The sequence below is a fragment of the Prionailurus viverrinus genome, chromosome A1, assembly GCF_022837055.1.
Source record: "Prionailurus viverrinus isolate Anna chromosome A1, UM_Priviv_1.0, whole genome shotgun sequence".
Lineage (NCBI taxonomy): Eukaryota > Metazoa > Chordata > Mammalia > Carnivora > Felidae > Prionailurus > Prionailurus viverrinus.
The window spans coordinates 53,578,868-53,595,798 of record NC_062561.1 but is presented as its reverse complement, the minus strand read 5'-3'; the positions used below and the strand labels follow the sequence as shown (position 1 = coordinate 53,595,798).

Below are 16,931 nucleotides of genomic sequence, written 5' to 3'. Positions count from 1 at the left end.
TAATATGTTGACATAGAGGTATCAGTTTTTAATTTTATCAAGGAAAATGCGTTAAAAGTACAAACCATATTTCATGCACCATCATCATCATTTTATAAAATAAAATTTTAACACCAAAAATATAAGAGGATATAAACTCAAGGTAAGTGATAAGTCTTCCCAAGGGGAAAAAAAAAATTCTCAACCTTTTTCAGTGTTTCTTTCCAAATATACCATTGTTCTTACTGAACCATTGTCCTAGATGAGTGAATGAATGTCTCTGTATTTTCTATAATCAGTAGATGCACAATATTTCAAAGTGAAAGTACAAAGTAAGGTACATGAGACATTCAAATATGACTGAAAAGTGAGAGATTGTCCCCAAATGGATATACCAAACATAATCAACCATGTTAATGGACTTTAAGTTGTTTTTATTCTTTTACAGTGTAGCAGTGAATATTCTTGGTGAATATTTCTCTATGTATGTATGTGAATATGACTATAAGATATATTCTTGATAACGTTATTGCTGGATGAAAGGATATATGCATTTAAAAGTTCTGAAATTGCCCACCACCCATATAGGTTGTACCACATTTGCTTGCCCACCAAAGATGTATGAGAGTGCCTTTTCACCATACACTTGCCATATGTGTGTACTCTGCATGGTGGTTTGCTTATGTAAAATACATGGGTACATAAGCCATCGTGAGATATCAGACAATTTTATTTTGGTAAAAATAGCAACTCATTTTTAATACACTTTTATGATTGAAGTCGAACATTTTCGTGTTTAAATACTCTTTATTTCTGTTTCTGTCAACTATTTGTGTCATTTGCCTATTATCTTGCTGAGTTGTCTATTCTACTGATTTTTTTTTCTGAATGAATTATGGGAATTCTTTATGTACTAGAAAATTAGCTCATGAGTTCTAAACATTTTTATGAAAATTCATAAGAATTTTATTTGAAGTAAGGGATAAACTAGGTGTCTACTTGATTTCATTGAGTAAAGCTAGTTTTCCCATAATTTCACCTGTAGGATGTAAGGGTACTCTTACTTAGTACTGTTCTCTTCCATTGATCAGTTTTCTTTCCATGTGCTTCTTCCTCACCTTTAATTAAGCTAAACTTTATAATATATTTTAATAGCTTTTCAAGGCTGTTGTTTGAATTCCCTCTTATTATGCCCAGCTATTATTATTCATTTTCAGAATCTTCGTGGTAGATGTTTATGTGTTTATTTTTCATATAAACTTTAGAAATTACTTACATGGTTCTAAAAAGAATACTTTATAGTAGAATTAACATCTTTATGATACTAAATACTCCTCTAGCATATCATTGTATTTCAATCCTTTTTTATCCTCTGAGAGCATTTAAAGATTTTCTTTATATAGATTAGATATATATATATTTGTATGTATTTTATTTATATATAAGATATAGGTAATATACATGTGTTGCAGATTATATAATATAAAATATATATAAACAATATGTATAATTTCTTTGTATAGGTAAATATATTAGTAGTTCTCCCCAGTCATTTAAAGTTACTTTAAACGAGGTATTTTTTCCATTGTATTTTCTCTTGATTGTTTGTATGTAGAAAAACTATTTGTTTTTATTAAATATGTGACTGTCGTTTTACCAAATTATCTTTTGATAGTTTTATATTTTGTTCTTTTGGGTTTGTCAAGTATTCATTCAATCATAACACTAAGTAATGGTAGTTTTACCTTCGTCTTTCATGTTTATAACTTCTTACTTTGTGTTGTTTAATTGTTAGTACCTTCAGAAAAATGTTATTCAATAGGGCCACCTGGGTGGCTCAGTTGGTTAAGTGTCTGACTTCAGTTCAGGTCATAATCTCACAGTTCGTGAGTTTGAGCCCTGCGTTGGGCTCTGTGCTGACAGCTCAGAGCCTGGAACCTGCTTCGGATTTTGTGTCTTCTCTCTCTCTGTCCCTCTCCTGCGCGCGCGCTCTCTCTCTCTCTCTCTCTCTCTCTCTCTCAAAAATAAATAAACATTAAAAAAAAAACCTTAAAAAAATAAAAAAAGAAAAATGTTAAATAACAGTAGTAGTAGTTGTGTATTTACTCATTTACTCACTCATGAAGTGTCATTCGTTGTCTTGTTCATGAAATGAATGAAAATGGTAAATGAATGAAAACATTTTTAATACTTTTAGTAATATATATGATGCTGACTTTTTAGGTGAAGGTAGCATGCAAATGATTCCCATTTTTGAATGCTGTAGAGATTTTTGGGTTTTTTTAAATCAAAAACAGATTTTATATCATAACTTTTGTGTATTTGTTAGAAATTTGAGGGTTTTTGTTTTCTTTCATCTGTTTATATTGTTTCCTAAAATTGAACTATTTGCTTGTGGTATAAATTCCCACAGTATTGTATTTCTTTGATAAATCCCTGAAATCTGAAGTCTGTTCTTTGGTTTTTTGTTTTTTGTTTTTTGTTTTGGTTTTGTTTCACTTTTTAAAAAAAATTATTGAGATATAGCTGACATACAGTGTTATATTAGTTCCAGGTGTACAGCATAGTGATTTGATAATTCTCTGCATTATTCAGTACTCACCACAAGTGTAGTCACCATCTATCACCATGTACATTATTACAGTTTTAATATTTCCTGTATTATACTGTTCATTTTTGTGACTTTTTATTTTTAACCAGAAGTTTACCTTTTAATCTCCTATGTGTATTTCGCCATTCCCCTACCCTTTTCCTGGACTCTGGCAACCACCAGTTTGTTCTCTGAATTTAAGAGGTTTGTTTTTGTTTTTTTAGATTCTGTATGTAAGTGAAGTCATGTGGTATTTGTCTTTTTCTGACTTGACTTAGCATAATAGTCTCCAGATTCATCCATGATTTTGCAAATGACAAGGTTTTATTCTTGTATTTATTTTTACTTTTAATTCAGTTTTCAAAAGTAAAATTGGTTTGTAGGTTGGGGGAGCGGATATTATTTTTTATCATTTATCCATTTTACCTGACTTCATAGAAACTACTTGAAAAGTTTCCATCTTTTGCTTTGAGTTAATTATAAGTAGCATTGGAGATATATTTTCTCAAAAGTTTAATAGAATTTATCTGTGAAATTATCAGGGTTTACTGATTTTAGACCATGTAATCTTTTTTTTTTTTTTTAACGTTTATTCATTTTTAAGAGACGGAGGAAGACTGCGTGAGTGGGGGAGGGGCAGAGAGAGGGAGACACAGAATCTGAAGCAGGCTCCAAACTCTGAGCTGTTAGCACAGGGCTCCAACTCACAGACTGCGAGATCACCACCTGAGCTGAAGTCGGATGCTTAACTGACTGAGCCACCCAGCGCCCCCTAGACCATGTATCTTTTTAAAACCTTTTTCTTTAGAAAAGATTTGTTTATATATATATATTTTCCTTTTCTGGCTTTACTTTGGTACTTTGGTAATTTTTCATTTGGATTATCAACTGTTTACATTGAGATGAGCAAATTTAATTTCTTCCTCTGACTCTTCCTCATATCTTTCTCTGAAGTTACTTGCTCCCACTTTCCTTTCTTATTTTGTATATTTTTATGTTGAGCCCCACTTCCACCTTTATGACCACTGCCACCTTGCTCAGATAAGCATCCCCTGGAATATATTTAAACATGTTTTTTATTAACATTTTATAAGTAGTTATGAAGTTCATTTTTTAATGTACATTTTAATAAAATGGTGGCAGAACTCTTGAAGCAGATGCCACAGAAATGAAAAGCACTGATCTAGCTGATACTATATTATTAAGCATCAGTAACACAGTATGATACTGGACTTGGCCAAAAGATTCCACAGGTCATAGGACAAAATAATGTCAGAATAACCAAAAATATTCTGAAAAGCATACCAAATTCATTATGAAATAAAGAATATAGTAATGGTATGGATAGAGACTAGGACAAAATTGATCTAGAAAAGACATAATAAGTATATATAAAAATTATAGAGGATTACAAGGAAATGCTTTATTTAAGTCAGGGAATTTAAATTTACTGAATAATCTGTAAAGAGTGTTAGGACAATGGACTGTTAGGAAAAAAATAATACATTATTATGTCTTTATTTTTGGTATCAAAATCAAGATGAATAAAAGTTTTTTTTCTTTTTTTAATACATGTGACTAGTAAAAAGCTAGGGGATCTCTGAAAATAATCCTAGTGTGGAAAAGGCTTTTTAAAGGACTGGCACAACATAGATAAATTACAGAACATGAAAATTTAAGCTTCTTTATGACAAATACAACAGCAGTAAAAACATGTATTATAAACAAAAATCCAGATCCATTTGAGAAAAGAGTATTTTGCCAAATATGACAAAATTCCATTCAAGAAATTAGTTTAAATATGATGTAAAGTATGTTCCCATGTGCATGTCATACATATGTATATACACAAACCCTTTTAGTATGTGTACAGGACTTTTTTTAGTGTATTGCAGAGCTTTTTCCCAAATTCTTCATGGAATGGTGGTTATCTCTTTGGGAAGGATTAATCATGAATTACAATTTTTTATATTATGTGACCTGAAATTTTTGAATTTTTTAGATAATAAAATGGGTGGGTTGCAGAACTTTTTTTTTAACTTTAAAGATTTTATGTCACAGATTATCTAAAATAAATTTGCCTCTTCACAAAGCAAGGACTCCGTTATCTCAAAAATTTATACAGCCAAGTAGTCAAAAGTTTCTATTGGAGAACATTGATAAAATGTTGAGTACATCTAACTTTGAAAATCATCCTGTAAAATGTTAAAATTAAAACTTTAGAGAGTTGTAGACTCACCTTATAAATTTGAAGATGTATGTGCTAAATATAGAGATTTATAATACTAGGTCATCAGAAATGTTTGTCAAGAACCTATAGAAAATGTCAGTGAAATTTTTGGCCTTTTTTAACTAGATGAAAAGATGGACTTTCTGAGTAGACATTTTGCATGAGTCTATTCGAATTCCTTACGGTAATATATGTATATATATATACATATATTACTGTAGTATATTTTTATGTAATAGTTACAGGTTTAAAAACTTGCAAGTTGTTAAGTGGAATATCATATATAAGTACTTAAAAATTCTTTCAGTTACGTGACACTGTGATGAAGCCATGGACTAAAAACTCCTCCTGAGCTGCATTTTGATAGGCACAGAATCTTTTAAATTTATCATAGATTTTTATGTGCAGATTTAAAATTTATACCTAGAGACTTTAATGTCATACAACTTATGATCAGTTGTCATTGAACATGTAATTGTTTCTAGATTTCACATTATGCTATACTTTGAGGTTGTACTATAAATCTTTTGTGACTGTGAGTTATTTCAGTATGTTGCTAACATTGATTTATATTATTAGTTCATGTTACTTTAATTTGAATGGACGATTTCTTCACCAGCCACTTAATGTAACAAATACTAAGTTTAACTTATATCCTATGCAGTTCTGAAAGCTTTGTAGGAAGTACTTTAGTTTCAATAGAAACATTCAGGGTTTCTTTTCTCATGGAGATACTTACGTTTTGTAACAGTGATATGTCATACATCGTAAATTTAAAAATAATGTGATACTTTAAACTACTGATGTAATTTTAAAATAATATACTTTACGCATGCAAAATTATTATATTTGTTAAAGGTTTCCAGTTTGTAGTTACTACATATGTCATTTGTAAATTAACAAGAATTAAAATGCATTAAGATACATTTAGCCTTGTATTCTCATTGAGACTTCAGAACCTACAGCCAAGATCTTGAAATGGTTTGAGATTGTTGCTTGAATAGCAGTTATTGTATTATAAACATGTAGACATAGTTCTCTAGTCAGATACCGGCCAGTAGTAAAGTAGTTCTGTTGAAGTATGAGAAAGTGTTCTTGTTTCCTGTTTAAAGGTATTTTCAATCACACAACTGATTTTAGAAGTAAATAACCATAAAAAGTAAATTATAAATATAATAATAAATAGTAAATGGAGAAATAACCACAAAGTAAATGGATAGCTGTCTTCACTTTTGTTTTACTGATTTAAATATTAAGTACTGTAACATTTCATTGTTTTCTTCAGAAATTATTAATGTTCTACATTCTAATGTTCTTAATTGTTTTAGGCTGCAGTTCATGGAGCTCGTTTCAAAGGGCAGGATCTAAAACTGGCATGGAATAAACCAATAACTAATATTTCAGCTGTTGAAACAGAAGAAGTTGAACCTGATGAAGAGGAAGTATGTTTTTTTTTTTAATTTGTCTTTGCCCTCAAATGTTCACATTTTTTATGAAATGTGATTTTATGGCTGTGATTTTAACATAAAACTTTTATTCCTGAGCCATATTCCAGGCAGGGGATGTCAGATAAATGCAGACAACTTTAAATTTTCTGGATTAATGAGAACTGTGGATTGCTAATCCAAAAAAAGAAAAGAAAAAGAAAATCATATATATATATATATATATGTGTGTATATATATATATATATATATATACATATATATATATGTGTGTATATATATATATATATATACATATATATACATATATATATACATATACACACACATACTCAGTTTTCATTTACTCTTAGAAAACAATAATTATTCATTAGATTTTTATCCACAGGAAATCTTGTAATATTTTAAGTTTAGAGTATATATCCTACTCATTTGCTTTATTAACATTTCAGGTTTCCTTTATTTTAATTCATATTGTTTTAGTTCATTAGAGTGAATGCCTGCTAAATGGTAGATACTGTGATAGGCACAAAAATGAATAAGACACGGTCCCTATCCTCAAGGAGCTTATAATCTGGAAAGGGGGGTGGTGACAGACACATAAAAAATTAATTCTAATGAAAGGCAGAGTGATATGCTCAATAAAGATTTGAACAATACGCTGTGGGAACCCACGGGAAGGAGTGATTATTTCTGTCCAGAAGAATCTTGAAGAAGGTGGTGACAGTGGAGCTGAACCCTGAAGGTTAAGAAAGCTTTCCATAACCAAGAGCTGGGACTGGGAATATAGTTGAGAGAGGCATTTTAGGTGTGGAAGAGGAATAGGTATGGAAGAGTCCCTTTTTCTTGGGTACAGCAATCAGTATGGTGGCTTAGAGGTGTAAGCACAAGGAACAATGAAATGGGAGAGCACTTTGAAACCATACACTTAAAAATAAGCAACTCTATTTTAATCATGAAATAAGCTGTAGGAAAAAGTTGAGGAAGTTAATAAATAAAGGTAAGGTGGGGAACTGATTCCATGTTTTACCTTTGTTAGATTCTTGTAATGGCACTTCATTTTGTTTGAAGAGCATTTGAGGCTGTTATACATATCCGTAGTCAAATGCAAGAATAAAATGTGTATTTTGAAACTCATATACATGATTTGTCATTTTATATTTTAGATTATACCTTTGTCCTTCCATGAGTTTGAATTGAATGGGGAGAAAAGCAGGAGAGCTCCTGGTATTAGGTATTTTGAAAAGTTTGAAAAGCAGTCTGAGAAGCTTTTATGAAGGGAATGGGGAAAAGCAAGGAATTCTATAAAAGAAATGTTTGTTACATATAGCAGAAAAGAAATATAAATCTTGATAGACTTTTCTACAAGTTAATTGGTTGATTTAGTGTCCAGGGTTAGGGTAAGTCAGAGAAGATTTATTGATATTTTCTTTCTTTCTTTTTTTTTTCTTTTTTCTTTTTTTTTTTTTTTTTCCAACAAAAGGTATTGAGCAATGTTTTGTAGGTGTAGAAGATGGCATAATTTGATTGAGTGAGGCAGGAGAAATGGCATGTACAAAAAGCTTACTTAGATATTTTTTTAGTGCCTGTTTGATAGAAGCAATAGAATAGATACTGTAGAGAAACCATTGAGTGGATAAAGGTTGCTTTTCTTTGTTTCTTGAATATTGTAGCTATAGAAATACCTTTTGTATTCGACTCTGTTGAGAGAAATCAGTATTTAAAAGTGTCACCTTTTTTCTTTTCTTTTTTTTTTTGGGTAAATTCCTAAATGCATTTTAACCTAAAGTTTCAGGAAGAGTCTTTGGTGGATGACTCATTACTTCAAGATGATGATGAAGAAGAAGAGGACAATGAATCTCGTTCTTGGAGAAGATGATTTGACTGATCATTGATCTGCATATGCTAGAACTCTACCTGTGTTTCATTAGTATTATCTAATGTACTTTTACATATTTGTAAAAACAATTTTTTGGTAAAATGTGATGAAGATGGATTTCACAAATAGACAAAAGAGAAGAAAACTACCTTCTGATCCTGTATTTTGAAAGATTGATGTTTGCATTTTATTTCAGTAAACAATTGCTAAAGACATCACACTAGAAACATATGCAATGTTTTTATTACATACTTCTACTGAACATTACAGAATTCTTTGGGTTCTTTGTAATTTAATGAATAGGTCTAAAAACTTATGACCAATACTTGTTATAACTTAGAGGATTTTGTTTTACTCCAAATAAGGAATGAATTTGCATTTAAAATCTTAATGAATGTTTTCAAAAATGAATAGATAACATAGTACTCTAACTAAAGTCTCCAAGTTATGTATTCATAATATTACATAGTAGTATGCTTAGGCTTTACTATGTATTAGCCTTTTGTTGGACTTGTGTATGTATTTTACCATATGGGTTTTAATGATAACGGTGTATGACTGCTTTGCATATGAGTCCTTATACATTCAGATGTTAAAAATAAAGCGGAATGGTCTCTTGAAAAGAACAGAAAAGAGAAGAAAAGAAAATGACAAAAAAAAAAAAAAACCCCACAAAGACCAAGACAATGTTCCTTGATTTTAAAAAAGAAAAAAAAAAAAAAAAAAAAGAAAGAAAGAAAAGAAAAAAAATTAAAATAAATAGACCATTCCAGATGGTGATCTACCCTTCCCCCCAATTATCACAAAAGGAGCTATAATCACTAACTTATTAATAATGATTACTGGTACCTTTACAAATAATGTACAATCCAATGTTAAAAATTTATACCACTTCAGTTTGGTTTGATCCTATAAATTTTCAACAGCTGTCTTAAAATTTAAAAGCAGGCTGATTAGTTTGGAACCAGACTTCAAGTAGAGCTAACATTTGGTGAATAAGAAAACATCACATTACATTTTGGATGTATGAAAGAAAACTTGACCATTTGAAGATGTATGAATAAAGAAATGTACTATAGATACTACTTTAGGAAAACACTGTTTGGTAAGTGTTCCAGTCTGATATTTTAAGTGTGCATTTCCTATACTTTGTATAAAAATCTTTGACATTTGACACAATATTGTGATTTTTAAGTGGATTTCTCTGGCAAATGAACGTGATCATTGAAAGTTGATAAAACAGCAGTTTCAGGAAATAAATGCATTCTTTGTAGATTGAGGGGGTGGGAGATTACCTATTTATCTTTTAAAATTCATCATTTCAGTTGCAAGTGTTCCTGCCCCTCTTGAGATTATAGTGATTATATTAAATGTCACATTAAAAAAAAAAAATCACTTTCTTCCCATACTGGGATCCTCACAGTCACAACTGTAATTCCAAACACCATAATCTTCTGTCAGTGGGGTAAATAATGGATGCTTTTCCTCTTTTTTTTTTTTTTTTTTTTTCCTCCCACACTTAGGGTTAAAGTTGTATATATGTTCCTGATGATAATGCTATTTCATAGGAATGTTTGGGCTTGCAGTTGGTACACGTGTTAATATTTAAAATTTCAAAATCAATTTCTTTTGTCAAAATAGTGACTTTACTCAAAAACTTCTTTACTTAGATCTGTGATATATTTTTATGTAGTCTCTTGTATGTTGACTATGTGCTATTCTGATTCATTAGGTAAGTTTGTTTTCTTTTCTTTTTAGTAGTCGTGAAAGGTGCCAAATTGGCAGAGGCTCACGTTTCTTCTCTTTACACCAAACAGGTATTATAAAGAAAGAAAATCTTTCAAAGGCCAGTTAAATCTCCATGCTGATTTTTGGCTTTATAGTTTGATTAATACATTTTAGCCTGATATTTTAAAAATTATTGTAGAATAATTACTTCCTACTTAAATCCATAAATAGCTTATCAGTTTCCCTAGTCTTAAATTCTCTAGTAACCCCAAATTAAAATGTTTTCTTAAGCCATATTGCTTTGAATGAATCAGAAAACAAGCGTTTCAGTTTGGTCCCAAAGTATGGGGATTAAACATTACACACATTCATTAGGGTCACAATTATTCTCATTAATAAGATCTTAGCTATAAATATTACTTAGTATTTAATGATTGGATTTTTAAAATTAATGTTTATAAATACTAGTACTCTGTATGTACTATCATGTTTGTGATTTAAAACTTAAGATATCCCTTTGAAGTAGTTGCTGATTCCCATTTTACAGATAAGGAAACTTAGGCTAATAGAGTTGGAGTGACTTGCCCAAAGTCACAGCTAGTGAGTGAAAGGACTAGATTTAAATGCCGGCATTCTGATTTCAGTGCCAATTTTTTTTTTTTTTTTTTTTTTTTACTTCTACATTGTTACTCCTTCCTAATTATTGATTGAGCATGAGATGTGTTTGCAGTAAATGTGGTAGTTCTTGCACAAAATTAGTAGACTTCCTGGTCATTAGTTAGTTCATACCTTTACACTCCCTTCTAATACAGCACTTTGTTCATATCTCTGTTACAGTACTTATGTTGTAATATAATTTATCTGGTTTATATGTCTGTCTTCCCCACTAAATTACAAGCTCCTCTAGGAAGGGGACCATGTCTTATTCATCTTTTTATCTCTAGTGATTATCACAAAGCCTGGCTCATAGTGGGCACTCAGATGTTTGTTGGATGAATTAACGAATGAATGCATATTTAAATCTCCAATAATGGAGTGACAATTACCACCCTTGTTAATTCTTATCAATTTTTCAAAAGTCTCTCCTGAAGGTCTTCTCCGTTATTGAGACTATTTTGCTAAACAAGTGATACAGTTAAGTATTGCAACAGTGGGGTTACAAATACTGTTGGAGGAATGTACATGTAGTCTTAGTGGAATTTCCACAGCAATTAAGTAAGACATTAATAATTTGGAGTATTAAATGTTGTCAGTTTCAGGAGTAAAACAGCTTTTGGTTTCTGTCAGTGTATAAGAATAGAAATACCAAGAGCCACCAATCTAGTCCATCCCACTAATTTTCTTTATATCCAAAGATGACCTCGCATAGAGTACCAGATAAGAGATTTAGCTTATGGTCCCAGCTCTGCAACTAACTCTCTGGCCTTAAGCAAGTGTCAACCAGGAGTGTTTCCTTGTCTGTAAAATGAAAAGGCTTGGACTAGATGATCTGTAAGGTCCCTTGCACATCTACAGTTTCCTTGGTGGTATATTAGTATTTGATCTAAAACAACTTAATATATCTGTACCAGTTCTCCCTATCTGTTGCCATTATTTCTGTCATCAATGGAAGCAACTTAGATTTGGTTATGATAATCTGTGTAACATGTCTTGGTACAGTTTTATATATAAGTCTTCCCAAATGCTCACCGTTGGTTGGTGCAAAATTCATCTAACCTTTAAAGTATAGATAAACTTCCAAATTCACTAGACTTTTCCTACTTATAACTTTTCCTTTTGCTTCTAAACTCAAAGGCTAAAACACTTTTGCTATTACAATATGCTACCTAAAACTTGAAACACATTTTAAATTCTACAGTTCTCCCAACAAGTTCTTTGTTTTAGTATAGATCTGGGCTGAATTTGAAGTCAAAAAGGATTGAGAACAATGTAGTAGTCACTGCTTACAGGAAAAAATTGAGAGAAATTATATATTATTGGTTAAAAGATTGATTAGGATTACTTCAAGGGATGGTTGAGTTGTCATTTTACATATTTCAGTATTTTATGTCTACTTAAGCAGTGTTGTTTAAATGTTACTGGATAATTGTAAGATTTAAAAAATTAATTTTAGTATTTAACTGATGCCCAACCATTTAATGAAATCATGTTGCAGGAATGGGAGAGTATTCCATAGCTCTTGTTTTACTGTAATATGATCAAGTGTATCAACCAGTAGTTTACTATAAAGATGAGACTTTAGTGTTTTAGCTGATGACCTGTAGAAAGTATGGCTGAGCTTAAATGTAGGAAATTTCCTGTGACTAGAACTGTTTATGGGAACTGTATTTCCAATCTTACTTGGAACACTAATCATTGACTCTAAGGGTTACTTAAGAAAGCAAAAACAGTTGCTTGTTTGATATGTGGAAATATGAATGGTTATTTTAGAGTGTTATACAAACTTTATCAATCTATATATTTTTTTTCCTTCCCCTTACACATGATGTGAACCAGTTGTAGAAAATTAGTTTTAGTCCTTGTAGAATTTGTATAAATATTTGTAAGCTTTTTTCCTTCCCTTCCCTTCCCTTTTAGCCTTTTAAAACAAAGGCTGCATGAAATTCTGCATGAAATTCTGGCTAATTAAATTAGTTCACTTTTTGGTCTTTTCTCTCAGGGCTTCTCTTACTCTTCTAAAGCCCTGTAAATAAAAATGAAAATTCAATTTAGGATTAAACCATCAGGGAATGATGTGTGTAAGGCAGAGAGGAAAATTTCCTTTTCCCAGATCTCAGGAACTACCTTGTTCTTGTTAACTTCCTGAACTGGCTAGTTATTCTAAGGTATGTATACAGGCTTTTAGACAAGAGTAGTTTTTTTTTTTTCTCTCTCTCTGATCATTATACACCTATCAGATGACAGATTATCTTCCAGATTAGCTACCTAAAAGTTCTAAGAAAGAAATAAATCTTGGTGAAATGACTGCCATTCTCAGTAATTTCTAATTGAAAACGTCATACTTGGTTAGTAGAAAAATTCTTAATTTGGTAAATAACTTTCTTGCAGTTTATCAGTAATATGTACTCATTACTTAGTGTAACTGAAAGCATTTTTTGCGTTTTTTTGTATCAATTTAAGATTACTTGTTTCTTTCTAATTACTCCTCCCTATTAACTTTATTTCATCCATCCACTTATCTTCCCATCATCCAAAGTTAGTCTTCTTTTGTATACCAAGCACTGTCTCATTCTGATGTGTTCTTTTTATTTTTGGTTGTTAATCATTGTGTTTAGTATAGAATTTTATGTCCTATATTAATTAAAGAATGAAGTCATTATCATATGGAGCTTAAGGAAAGTAGATCCAACTCACAATTACTTTGAAATCTTTGGGAAATTTAAGAAGATTGTTCTTGCTTTAATTTTTATATACAGTGTCTTGGAATTTGTTCATAATTTCTTAAAACTACTTTGCCTGCCCATACTTCTATAACAGTTTGCTATTTTGTCAGTTACTGCATTTCCTAAGCAGAAATTGTAGACCACAGCCATGCTGTAGTGCTGAGATCTTTGTGGCTTAATGTTTTAAGGAAGCATGATGCAGAGAGGTTTTGTTAAAATCATTAACCCAAAGCTGATTCTTTGTGGAATTTGTTTCAACTTTGATTTTGATTCCTTTCTGAAATAGATTTTTTTTTAATGTTTAGAAAAGTTGGCGATCAATTTATGGTGTGATTCAGTTTTTAGATTTACTTACTATTTTCAAAGTTTTTTTAATAGTCTTCTCTTTTTCCAGCAGAGAGAGATCATCATTGCCTGAATTTAGCTTTGTGACTACAACAGCAAGACCTGTTCCTGTCTGGAGACGACTGTTAAAATATCATCCTATCATTTTATGTTTGCTCTTTATCAATTTGAATAGATGTTTACATGTACTATAATTGGCATTTTGTCTCTTCACAGTTCTCTAATTGGTACATCCGAGTCCAGAAGTATGTCTGAGTGTGTGCTTTGTCTGACCTTATTCTTAAACGTCTTCTCCCCTTACTTTATATCCATTTATTTTTTAAACACTAAGAAGGAAAAAGACCTTTTGGTTTCCTAATATGAGATAAGTTCAGTCTCAGCCACGTTGAAAATTGTGTCTAAGAAATCTATAAAGCCATGATATTGTGTTCATTAGCATGAACAATTTAGAATGAAGAAAATGATTAAAAAGTTAAGCATGGGTTTGGTTTTAATTTTTCTGGGTTTTAGGATACATTTCTGGGGTTAAGGTAGTCACTTAAATGATTTTGAACAGATGCTAAAATACTTTTTTATACACTATAATAACTTGCCTATTTCTTCTAAATACACTTACCGAGGTTGTTGCCAAGGCCACTTACCCAAATAATATTTTTAAAAAATTTCTTAGCTCTTCAAAACCAACAAGGAGAATAATTTTCTTTCTTTTCAAGTAATACAGGATGATCTGTGGATTATAAATATTGAGAAATTTCTATTAAATGTCTGGTTTACACAGTTTGTCCATATTTTCCTCACTTGCAATCAAGACATCAAAGACAATCTTAAAAGCAAGGGGAAATTGTGTTGTGTGTCTAACATTGTTAAAGATTATAGTTTTCCTGTCTTAAAAGGTGTATGTCCATATTTATTTATAAGCAGTGTGGCTTAAAATTATTTATAAAGAGTATGATTAAATCTTATCCTAAATATTCACCCAAAATACCATTTTTTGTAATGGGCACCATATAAAGAAGTTTTCAGAAAATTAATTTCTGAGTATTTCTTCATAGATTCTCATGAGGCATTTGAGAAGTTTGGAAGTTGTTCTTAGTAGCAGCTCTTTATTAGAAAAGTGGAAATTACACTTGATTCTATTTGCCCTTGTTTTTTTTTAGTTTCATTCAGCCGTGCTCATATTTTCATATTTTTTGTGCCAAGTTGACTATTCTGCAAACACTTCTTTTTGAGTATTCAATGCATTTGTCTTCGTGAAAAATAAAAAGAATGAACACATCAATCATAATGTAAATTATCTATTTTGATCCACATTAGTTGACAACAGCTTCCTGAATACTAGGCTTGATTTAAGGGAAAAGTACATGTTTCAGAAAGTCTTCTAATATAATTATGAGTTGGTAGCCTGCAGGGCATTTTTAAAATTAGATTTGTTTTAGTTCACATTTGCAAACTAGCATATAGCCACAAGGAGTTCAGAGATATTTTCCCAGATTAGTTCAGTATTTTTTCTTTTTAAGGAAAGAAAATTCTCTTCCCCTGTGATAGTGATTTACTTGCTAGGTTAGAAGCCCAAAGAACATAGTCTGAAGAGACCATACTTGTTAACAGTTTCAGTTGGTTTTTAGATGTGGACCACATACCAGCCCCCTCAACTTTACTTTGTCATCTTTCTTTTTTCTTTCCCTTGCTTTTAAATTAAAAACAAAATAAAGCAAAACAAAATTGAATATGCCATTGAGAATCAGAAATGGAGATGATTTGATTCTCATTAAGATCATTGTGCTTTTTGAAAATTTCTGTGAGAGCCAATAGGTCATTACATATTTAAATTCTTATATGTTGATTAATTAAAGATGAGGATTTTCATTATTTCATTTTCCTAAATAGGATTCTCATGGAGCTATGTGTAGATAACTGTACAGAATCACTTTTGTGTAATTGATTGAAGCAGTTTACCTCTGCATGATTGCATTATGGAAGCCTTTTATATATCTTTATATTTTTCAATATTCTTAGATTTTACACTATTAGCGGCTCTAGTCATGCTATATTTGTTTTTTTTAAATAGAGTTTATAAATATTTATGCTCAAAATACAGATCAACTGAATATTTTTTGATCTTGTTTACAAGATAAATAATACTTTGATGCAGCCCCTCAAGTGTCTTAGGAAAAAGTTATTGGTGCTACAAAACCTTTCAATATCATTTTTGAACCTGTTATCTAGACTTCGCTAGGCTTTAATGTATGATCACTTGTGACTTACTCTAATCTAGCAGCATAATTATAAAAGTGGTCTGTGGTGAGTCAGGAAAAGAGCCCAGTCCATTAGAAACACCCCATAATTTAAAGATACGATACAGAATGACAGTATGCTTATTTGTGCCCAGCTTCCAAAAAAGAAAATAGTCTCTTCAGTTTGTCATTAGCTCTTTTGATAAGAGGAATTTAATCTGGCTAGAATAAAAACAATACATTCAGCATGGCTCAGTTTTCCCATATTTCACATGGAAAATTTTTCTAATCCTAAATATGGTGTAATCCTGCTCTGCTTCAAATTCCCATCTATCTTTGCTGAACAGGAGGCAGGGTAATTCTTAAATATTTATAGAGCATTTGATGAGTTGAAAAGAGATGTATTATTTACATTGTACAAGTTTTGCGTTGGTTGTGTAGATTGTTTTCTACATCTGTAAGACTCATTCCAGCACCTTAGTGAATGTTCTAAAGATACAATTTTTAAGTATCAGCAAAGCATTCATAGATACTTACTTTTGATTCTCAGAATCCTGAACCTGTTTTGGGTGTGTTATTACTTCAGAACATGTTATCTGGCACAAGATTTCCTTTAATAAGTGGTTTAGTTGTACTCAAGTTCTGTGGATTGTTGAACCTAAAAACACCAAAGGAGTCTTTTCTTGTCTGGAGACTGGGTTGTTCCAGTTTTTAATACCTGTGCCCATAAGTATCCCATTTCACGAATGTGTGTTGGCATGGGGAAAAAATTCCCTGCTCTTTGAGTGGAGCGAAAGTAATTGGTTAAGCTGTAGCAGCTTTTTTTTTGTTTATTTTTCAAAATGATAATAAAACTTGAACTGAAAAAGGTAAAACTTGAACTAGAAAACTACTCTTGTATGCTTAGAATGTTTATAGTGTTACATGTTTATGTGGGGTTGTCAACATTTTTATTATTTATAGTTGAATTATGTTGTTTTGTTTGTTAAATATCCATAATGTTTATTATTTTTATATTTTGAAAATTTTTAAATAAAATAGTCTTACTAAAAACAGTTGTAACTTTTTAAAATTGTCCTGCATCTTGCATCAGTTATATGACCTAGTAGAAAGAAAAA

General features: G+C 30.9%; 1 protein-coding gene across 20 annotated transcripts in view; it reads left to right on the top strand.

Moving 5' to 3' along the window:
• Positions 1-16,651, top strand: part of RBM26 (RNA binding motif protein 26) — an 86,721-nt gene extending 70,070 nt beyond the window's left edge. For 12 of the 20 annotated variants that reach the window (XM_047870656.1, XM_047870648.1, XM_047870608.1 and 9 more), the window contains 3 exons: positions 6,128-6,241; positions 8,034-9,940; positions 13,629-14,356. In XM_047870656.1, the coding sequence (XP_047726612.1) occupies positions 6,128-6,241; positions 8,034-8,123 (204 nt within the window). In that variant the 3' untranslated portion in view covers positions 8,124-9,940; positions 13,629-14,356. Of the gene's footprint in view, positions 1-6,127; positions 6,242-8,033; positions 9,941-13,628 lie in introns of all 20 variants that reach the window. The other 8 variants (XM_047870536.1, XM_047870516.1, XM_047870526.1 and 5 more) reach the window with 8 other exon arrangements.
• The last annotated feature ends 280 nt before the right edge of the window (positions 16,652-16,931 follow it).